Source organism: Belonocnema kinseyi, chromosome 10 (genome assembly GCF_010883055.1).
Source record: "Belonocnema kinseyi isolate 2016_QV_RU_SX_M_011 chromosome 10, B_treatae_v1, whole genome shotgun sequence".
Classification (NCBI taxonomy): domain Eukaryota; kingdom Metazoa; phylum Arthropoda; class Insecta; order Hymenoptera; family Cynipidae; genus Belonocnema; species Belonocnema kinseyi.
The window spans coordinates 73,560,802-73,571,027 of NC_046666.1; the positions used below are offsets into that span (position 1 = coordinate 73,560,802).

General features: G+C 32.2%; 1 protein-coding gene across 1 annotated transcript; it reads left to right on the forward strand.

The window, feature by feature from the left end:
* Positions 1-1,214: 1,214 nt before the first annotated feature.
* LOC117182025 (protein odd-skipped-like) lies at positions 1,215-5,051 on the forward strand. The gene is made up of 2 exons (XM_033375043.1): positions 1,215-2,208; positions 3,626-5,051. The coding sequence occupies exons 1-2, from the start codon at positions 1,694-1,696 to the stop codon at positions 3,942-3,944; spliced, it is 834 nt and encodes a 277-aa protein (XP_033230934.1). The 5' UTR covers positions 1,215-1,693; the 3' UTR covers positions 3,945-5,051.
* The last annotated feature ends 5,175 nt before the right edge of the window (positions 5,052-10,226 follow it).

Consider the following 10,226-nt stretch of genomic DNA (forward strand, 5'->3'; position numbering starts at 1 on the left):
AATTTAACTATTGGGTAAAATATTCAAATATTTTATTATATATTTGTTTTTGACATCAAAAATTAATTTTTATAAATCAGAATTTGACTTTACCATTTTTTTATTAATAATTTATTATTTAGGTTAAAAAATGTAACTATAAGGTTAAAAATTTATATAATTTATTAACAAGTTATCTTTTTGGTAGAAAATTGAGTTTTTTTTTTGTAAAAAGTCTAATACTTATATAAAAATATATGTACTTGGTTGAAAATTCGTTCTTTTTAGTCGAAAATTAATTTTCTTGGTTGGAATTTCATATATCTCGTTTGAAAGTTAAACTTCTTAACAAAAGTTCGTCTTTTTAATTTGAAAATTCATCTCTTTTAGTAGACATTAAATCTTTTTTGGTTAAAAATGCAACTGTGTAGTTGAAAATGAATCAGTTTTAGTTAAAGATCGAACTATTTCCTTAAAAATTCGTATTTTTTGTGATGAATTCAAACGCTTTGCTTTTAACTAAAAATGAAAATATTTTCGCGGTTTAAATATTAACTACTAAATAAAAAAAAATTTGTTCTTTAGAGTTAATCTTTTTTGGTTGAAAGTTGAACCTCTTTATGAATTGATAAGAAACCCCTTTCAAAAAATGGTGCATTAAATAGTTTATAATAAAGTAGATTTAATGCCAAGCTTAAAAGACTCTCTTTTTTCATGTTAGAAATTAGAATTGATAGAATGAATTACATTTGAAAAAAGAATAAGTCACAAATTAAAATTTTGTTAAATAAAGCTCTAAAGAGAAGTTGCTTTTAAATTAAAAAATTGCACTTCTTCTTGCTGGGAAAAACTAAAAACCTCGTTTAGAATCAGAAACCTTGAATCATTATGAACTCTGTGAGCATTCTGTAACTTTCTAAAACACAATTACACCTTCATGATCCTCATCTCGAAAAGGCATAATAGGATACAGAACCTGAAACGGGCGGCCATGGAAGCTGGAAATCGAGTACGGAAGTAAGACGCGTGGGTGTCGTGTGCGCAGGTGGCAGCGCGGGTGTATCTATGAGGGACGACGTCTGCAGGGGTAGCGTCGCGACGCCCTGCGGGTTCTCCAGTCGGAAGCCCCGCCCCTGTAGAAGTCGCCACCAACCGGGAGTCTAACATCAGGAAAGGGAGGAGGAGCTCTCCACTCTACCAGGTTGCCACAGGAACATTTCAAGCAAGCCAGTATCTCTCTGACCCTCGAGTTGACAGTGTCTTATTCCTTTTTCTCCCGACTCTCAACCTGCCCATCCTACAAGGTGCTACCAACCATCAGCACGAATCTCCACCACCCGTAGTGATAATCCCGTTTGTGTCACCCACGTTTTCTTCAAAGTGTTTCTCGTGCTACAAACAATAAACCTTTGATGACCAGTGAATTAACATTCGAGTGAATACACAGTTTGGTGGAAATTTATATATAAGTTGGTGTGCAAGAACTCAAATGATAGTGTTCACAAACTAAAGGCTTTAGGAGTGATTAGCAAAGTTTTAGTGGGGGCTACATGTAAAGCATTTTGAAAAGTGTGTAAGAATATAGGGTTGCAATCTGAACGGGACCAATACCGGAGGGTGTTTGGAACATACCCTCGACTGGGGAAGTTCAATAATTTTCAGCCTATTGAAAAGGTAATTTTAGTATTTTTACGGAACAGCATCGTTGGCGAAGATGATGGACACCGCGAAGATGGAGCCTCTGACGCCACCACACACTCCCCCCTCTTCGGCAATTGATCGGTTACACCCGCATGGGACGTCACCTCCCAGGTGGATCAGGAATCAGCAACTGCATATGCCTCCTCACCAACAAATTCACCATCATCAGCAACTCCCACAACAACCTAACGGATACCATGCTGCTTTTTTGGATCATTGGTTGAGGGGTGCAGCTCTCCTGGCTGTGAGAGGTTGTTGTCCCCAGACTCCATTGTCTCCACATCATCATGGATCTCCAGGTCATTCGATGCATCCTGGACTTCCGGTTCCACCACCCGCTTCCTTCTTGACGAAGAGACTTCCTGGCCAGAGGCCGAAAAAGCAGTTCATCTGCAAATTTTGCAACAGGCAGTTCACCAAGAGCTACAATTTGCTTATTCACGAAAGGACCCACACTGATGAAAGGCCCTATTCCTGTGAGATTTGTGGAAAGGCTTTCCGAAGACAGGATCATTTGAGGGATCATCGGTAAGTTAAAATTTGTGATTTAATTGTTACACATTTAGAAATTAGGAAGCGTTTAGTAAGGCTAGATTGAAAATCAATTAAATGGGTAGAATTGGTCCACTTTAGGGACAATTAGGTTGGGATTTAGGGGATTCAGGGCATTCAGGTTCTTGGGGGAGTTTTCGGAAAGTCGTTAAATGGATTTAGTATAATGGTAAAGGATAATGAGTGGACTGGATTATAAAGAATTCAATGGAATATTTGAAAGTGAAAGTGAGGTCCCATTTGTTGGCAGAGAACGAGATTTTGATCTTTCCAGTTGAGCTTAGCGTCATAGAAGTGGATATTCAAGAATTATAGGAAAGGTATATAGATTATTTGTTACATTGCCATATACCTGAATTGCTAAATCTTAAATCTTAGGATAAATATGAACGGTGAAAGAAAACTGTTATCATAGTTTACTCTAGGTTCTGTTTCCTTTTAGATTGAAAATAGATAGCAGAAGATTATTTTTTCTACGTAATGGGTATTTCAGGTTTTAGAATTACAAACAATTGCTTGTAACGTATAGTTTTAAAAAATTCTATTGCTAATAAGCGTTGTTCGTCTACGAATCTTTCAGTCTGCAATTTAAAAATATTTTAATTCTTATTAGGTATTTCAAAATTACAAATTTTTTTAGAATTGTAAGATTATTTCTCTTTATTTAGTGATATAATCATAGTCTGTACCGTGTAATTGATTTTATGCACAATTTAAAAATCTTTTCCCAGAAAAATTTTTATAACAATTGTCGATTAATTTTATTTTCGATGAACATTTAAATATTAATCGTGTATCAGCAGATTATTTATTTTATTGAGGAACTTGTTTTTATTAATGTGTATTTTCGCTTTTTATATTGAAGATGCATCGATGGTGAAATATTTAAAGTAATACGTTTGTAATCGAAATAAAATTCTGCTCGTACTGTTTAGAAATATAACGTAGGTCGAGATATTTATAACTATCCTGTTATCTGTTGTTCACTTTTTAACCCAAACAATTTTTTAATTGATTCACAATCAAATTTTCTTTTATTTATAAACTTAATGTAATCATGTTTATATCAATTTGGCATTTTCTGCTCTTTATTCTTTTTAACTGTGGAGTCGTCGATTGTTCTACTAATAAATGGTCAAAGAATCATAATTTTGTATTGAGGTTAAAAATGGAAAAAATTTCTATTTCTTTATTCAGTGAAACTAGAGGCAAAAAATTGCAATAATTTAAATAAGACATATACCAATTTATTTTCCATTAATTTCTGAACCCCTTTTATATAAAATTAATGCTCTTTGGAAATATTATTGAACCGTTTTAAAAATAAAATCATGATGGAAATTATTAACAATAATTAAATACAGTTTCTAATAAATTTTCTCTTTTGTTACAGATACATCCACAGCAAAGAAAAGCCCTTCAAGTGTGCCGATTGCGGAAAAGGATTCTGCCAAAGTAGGACGTTGGCAGTGCATAAAATTCTCCACATGCAGGAATCACCACACAAATGTCCAATTTGTGCCAGGAGTTTCAATCAACGAAGCAACCTGAAAACCCACCTCACAACACATACAGACATTCCTCAAGATCTTCGAATCGATCCACCAATTTCTCCAGAAAATATCGAATCGATGAGCATCAGTCAAACCGGCGAAAAGACCAGCACAACCCGAAAATTAGGGTTTAGTATAGAAGACATAATGAGGCGTTAAAGCTCTCTAGAAGTCACCTTTAAGGAACCAACTTTTTTTTAAACGGCCAAAAAACACGATCATTAGAAATAATTTTTTGCTGCACAAAATAATTTTTAATAGTTCCCATGTCTTTTAAAAAGAATTTCCTAAAATTGTCGTGTTTGATTTTAAGTCCTAAGGTTTTGTTCATTACTGTAAATATTTGTCATCGCCTCGTTCACCTTTCAATTATTGTTGTATAAATGAATGTCACGTATCTAAGAAATCTTTGTGCCCCAGGTTGATTTAATGTGGACACCCAAGTTTTGAGAGAAATTTGTGGAAAGTTGCTAGACATTATTGTCTCACGTGGGACGTAAATTGCTGTGTAGGATCAGGAAGATTAGGATTCTAAAGGAGCTTAGGAAGACTCTTTTTAGCATTTACGATCCGTTTCGAGTGAGGATCATCCAAAAGTGTAAATGCAAAGTTGTAAGCGTATAGATAGTCGATAGCTGATATAAAATTGTATGAATATGTAAGAGCCAAATGATGCTAACGTCCTTTAGGTGCTAATCGAGTATTTTTTCCGAGTGTTCTTTTTCGGACCTTTCTTGTAAAAATTAGGAAATCTCGATCTGATAAGAACTCGGCAAGGGGCCACCTTGCTCCTACCTTTTTCCAGTGACCTGTAAATAGTCGAGATCAGTGGGATCGTCTGATTTTGGTTGGCCAAGGACCACCCACACGATCTTTCTGTATATACATATTAGTTATGTAGTAGTAGAAGTAGACTCTCGCCTTTTTTAAGACTTTTTGAGGCCTTTTTTTAAGACTCGAAGACCCTTTTTAAGCACGTTCCATTCTGTGTCAACCCTCGATGTTACCACTAATTTAAGATGGGTGTAAATAGCGCATATTTATAGAGATACAGTTGCCGAGGGACTCTAGGTGTAAATTGTAAATCCCGCCTGTTGGGTTGCGTCGCGTCGTCATCGTCAGCTTATCTCGAAGCTTGAGAGTCGCCAAGAGCGTTAAGTACCTAAGCCTGTATACTAATTGTAAGTGCCGCCTGTGGACACCCAAGGTTCAGATTAACGTGTAAAGATATGCACCTATACCAAAAAAAAAAAAAAAAGGAAAACTGAGAGTCACCATTCAACCCTAGTCGACTGTGTAGATGTAGTATGTATTGGGAATTTATTGTTATTGACTGGAAATAGATAAAAGTAGTATGAATTATCTTTCTTAGTTCTTTTCACCTTTTTCCTTTAGGTTAGTGGATAAGGTAACTTAAATTTTTAATTTTCGGAAAGTAGAACTTTTTTACACCCACTAAACAGTTTCTTCGATTTAAACGAAGTTAAAAATTTCTTTGCGTCAAGTAAATTTTGGCCTTGATATAGGTATGGGGATAACAGTGAATTCATTTTTTGACCGGGAAATTTACAAATTTTTATAAAAAAATCTGTTCAACTTTGATATCAACCGGTTTTTAAAATCTTTAGTTATATTGTGATCTTTTTCAATTATGATATTCAGTTCAGAAGGCGCATTTCGAAAATCTTCAACTTTATACATTTTCCATTTCAATTTTTGAGTCTACATTTTAATGAAAAGATTTTAAAAATTCAGTTTTAAACAAATAAAAATTAGAAGCATTTCAAATAGAAGATTTTTGTTAAAAAACATTTTTATTTGATTAAATGTGAATATTAATCGATTAATAATTTAAAAAAATGAACTGTACTTAAGATTTAAAAATTGAATAATAATTGAGTTCAGATTTTACAATACGACTTGCAATCAGTTCAAAATTTTTGTATTTCCTGATTCTAACGTTAAAAATAACTGTTTCAATTTCAAAGTATTTTTAATTAACAAATGTAAACTCCCGATTGAAACTTTATAAACTATTTTCAATTCTAAAATAACTTCAAATAGTATTAGCGTGAAATAACAAATTTTTATTAAATATAAACTATTATTTAATTCTAAAATATTCCACATTTAAACCAAAAAATTTGACATTTTTTAATTAAGAAAAATAACCATTATATGCTGAATATTGAGAAATATCCGACCGTTCATTTAAAAACAGTAATTATTAATTAGATATTAAAAAATAACCAAAGAAACTAATCTTTGGACGTCACAATTTTAATTTTTTTATTTAAAAAATAATTCATTTTTAAGTCAAATTAATGAAATTTCGTGCATAAATAACAATTGCACACCTTAGTCTTAGAGACAAGAGTAAGTTGATGAGATGTGTTGAAGCTTTAAAAAATTTCAAAATTAATTAATAATTAAAAATGATTCCATATAATTTAAATGAAGTTTCTACGTATACCGACAAAATCCGACTATTCGTATCAAAATTTCGGTGTAAATAGCCCACGGCCTAATTTAAAATAGCTTATAGATTTTGGCAGATTTAAAACCAAAAATTTAGAAGCTTTTTAAGAATGTTGAAAGGCTCCAGAAGAATAAGAAAAATGTCTTAGGTAAATTGAAAATGATTTTTTATTTTGAATTAAGAATTTTTTCGAAATCCTTGATTGGTTCTTCAATTTGGAGCATTTAAAATGATAACGTGGATTTATGTTTTTAGAACTGAAGCCGAATCTTTGAACTTTAAAATTGATAAAAAATTAAAATATTTAATTTAGCAGTTTACCAGCATTTTATTAAAAATATTCCGTGAAAAAGTGTTAGTAGCTTCCATTTTCCACGTTAAATGCTTTCATTTGCAACTCCACCTTCCTTACTTTACATGGACACATTTTTGGCTTTAGAGTTCGATTTTTGAAATTCATTGACCGTGAAAAATGTTTGCGAACCGGGAAATTACCAAAAATTTATTCAGATTACAAAAATTAGTGTTAATCGTTATATTATCTGACATACCAAAAGAATCAAAGTATACTAAGCTTTTACTTATTGTAACTTACAGAATTTATTATGAATAACAATTTTTATGAGCACAATCTTTATTTTTGTTAAAAACTTTTGCCTGTATCCACTTTTGTGAATAAAAAGCTAAAAAACTTAATTTACAAAAAACATTTTTGGATACAGCCTTTTTTATGATTTGGTTAAAATATCCCAGCACATATTCATTCTTTCAAATTAAGTATAATTTTTATTGGAAAAAAATGTAAAACGTTATCTAGAAGTAAATTTTTCATGGCTTACTTGATTTTTTAAACTTTATTTAAATAATTGACAATCAACTTTCGAATTCATAAAATAATTTAAGTGCGTAGCCGTTCTGAAGAACAGCAAATTAAAATAACAATTGGCTTTAGATGCAAACTTTCTACGCAGGTTATTGAACTATGAATTTGAAATATGCAATGTAATCCTAATTTGTAAGTTTGACGACTACTCCTAAGTACCATTCAATGAAGAGGTTAATATGAATAAATTGATCGCCAAGCAAAAAGTAATTTAGAGTAGAGAAAAAATCGATCGTTTGATAGTATAAATTTTACATGAAAATAAGGTTTCATAATCTTATATAAAAAATCTTTTTTTCCATAGAAATAGTTTTCTTGGTAGAAAGTAATGAAACTGAATAAATTCTTTATTATATTTTTCCACTACTTTATTGCTACCAAACGAATATTTGTTTAAATCAAAGAAATAGTATCAACAAATAATTTCTTAAATTCAAAGACAAATTTTATTTTTTAAATTAAACAATTTTTTACTTTATTTTAAAGCGAACATGTTGAAGAAATAATGTCTTTAAATGTCCTAAAATTGTTATGTAACATTTTTTGTTTATTAAAACTCGAGTAATCTTGTTTCATGGCAGTAATTAACACTAAATAATTAGCAATATTCGGCAGTTTATTCTTACAGAAGGTCTTCTTTTAAAGATATATAAGGATTGCATTTAAAATTCTTCTTATTTTAGATTTTATTTAATTTATTTTTAATCATTTATTTTCTTTTATTTATTTCCGTTTGGATATATAAATTTTCTTTTCTATTTCAAAACCACATTAAAAAAATATTTATAAATTATATAAACTATTTATTCCTACATGGATAGAAATTTCAAGAGATTAATTCACGGAAGCGCGTGATTTTAGTGCCGTGTATTAAATGAATTTTCTCTTCATGCACAGAAAAAATTAATTAAAAAACAATGAATAAACTTATGTCTCATAAAAAAAATATGTACAGTTTTTTATATCTTTTTGAATCTATAATGAAGAAAATAATAAAAATTAAGAAAGAAAAACAATCAAAATGAAACAAATATTTGCATATCAGTTTTGTTAACTTTTTGCTACCTATTACCATAATAAGAAAATTAATTGGCAATATTTCCTTTGCACCTAAATTTTCATAAAGATATATGCAAATTAGGGTCGATATGGCGAAGTGTGATAAATAAAAAATTTGGAATGAAAATAATGAGTTATTAATTTTATTAAAGTATATAAATAATAAAACTTTAATAAACTTAATAATAAATTTTTTATCCCGATACGGAGAGAAATTTCAAGAGATTAATAACACAACCACACAAAAAAAGTTTGCAGATCTGGTAATAAGACACACGTATTCCTATGGATTTTGGACCGCTGAATTCAAATTCGGTATCAAAAATCAACCATCACGTCATGGTTGAGCCATAACCTCCAAAAATGACGAAAAATCATGCACTGTGGCAAATAAATTTCAAAATAATGTCAATGATGCAAATGTTCACTTCAAAAACATGTCGACAACTGTGAAGGATCAACCCTTGCCTGATATCAACTTATTTAACATAACTTTACCCAACAGAACCTGACCTCACATAACCTGAATTAACAGAAATTTATGGAATTACACGTAAAGCTCTGGAAGCATATTTTCCCAGTAGCAAATGTGTGCTATATCGAATGGGGCAACTCGAGCCTAACCTAGAAATAAATCTAACCTAGCCTAACCTAACCTCACGAAACACAATTAAACTGATTGTGTTGTCCCGTTGTGTTTGCGGTACTGTTTGAATCAGCTTGGGCTTAACCTGCAAAGAGGTCAAACCTATCCTAACCTAAAAGAACCTGACCTAACCTAACTTCACGTAACACAATTAAACTAATTGTGTTGTCCCGTTGTGTTTGCGGTACCGTTTCATTCAGCTTCGGCTTAACCTACATAGAGGTTTAACCTATCCTAACCTAACAAAACCTGACCTAACATAACCTAGCCAAATGAAATTCAACCACACGTGTAGCTATGTAAGCGTACGGTTCTCAGTCTTAATTGCTCTTGTGACTGTGCACACATTAATGTACGAAATGTTTTTTTTATTTTTGGCGTTGAACCCTTCGACGGAATTCATGCAAAAGTAGCAGTCCTTCGCAATAACGGGTTTTTTTCTATGTGTTTGGTGTAGAGTACTTGCGGTACTTTTCGTTGTTTGAATTTTTTAGACGATACAACATAATTCTGCAGGAATTTCAAATGACGTGAGGAACCCATTTTTATTCTTGGTACAGAAATTTACGGTCAAAACACTTTTCGTAAAGACTTTTCACTTCCTCGTTGATTGATTTTCGCAAACTGCTCACTTCATATTTACTGCAAATGTAACAGAATGAATCTGAGCTATTGTTGCAGGCATGCGATTGAGAAATGCTCGCGGTTTTTTTCCTTGTAGCATGAGACTCAACACCAACCAAGTGATCCATTGATGAAGAGCTACGGTCGCATGATGACGACGTCGGAGAGCCCACTTTCCCACCCTGACCAGACGCCGATACTGGGGTTTTTCCCTGCATCGTAATACACTTTTTACCTGTGTCTGCCATGAAGGCATGAACAACAAGCGGTTACGAAACTCCAGACATTTACTGCTATTAATGTCAATATATGAAAGTACGCAAGAACAGGGTTGCCAGCGTAATCGGTTAGGTTAGGTCAGGTTTTGTTAGGTTAGGATAGGTTAAACCTCTATGTAGGTTAAGCCGAAGCTGAACAAAACGGTACCGCAAACACAAGGGGACAACACAATCAGTTTAATTGAGTTTCGTGAGGTTAGGTTAGGCTAGGTTAGATTTATTTCTAGGTTAGGCTCGAGTTGACCCATTTGATGTAGCACACATTTGCTACTGGGAAAATATGCTTCCAGAGATTAACGTGTAGTTCAATAAATTTCTGTTAATTCAGGTTAGGTGAGGTCAGGTTCTGTTGGGTAAAGTTATGTTAAATACGAGGGGCTATTCAGTCCCAAGAATCATGTAACCCCACCTCTTGAAATCGATTTCGAATCGCATGAAATTATATGAAATCATGAAATCATTGAAATCATTT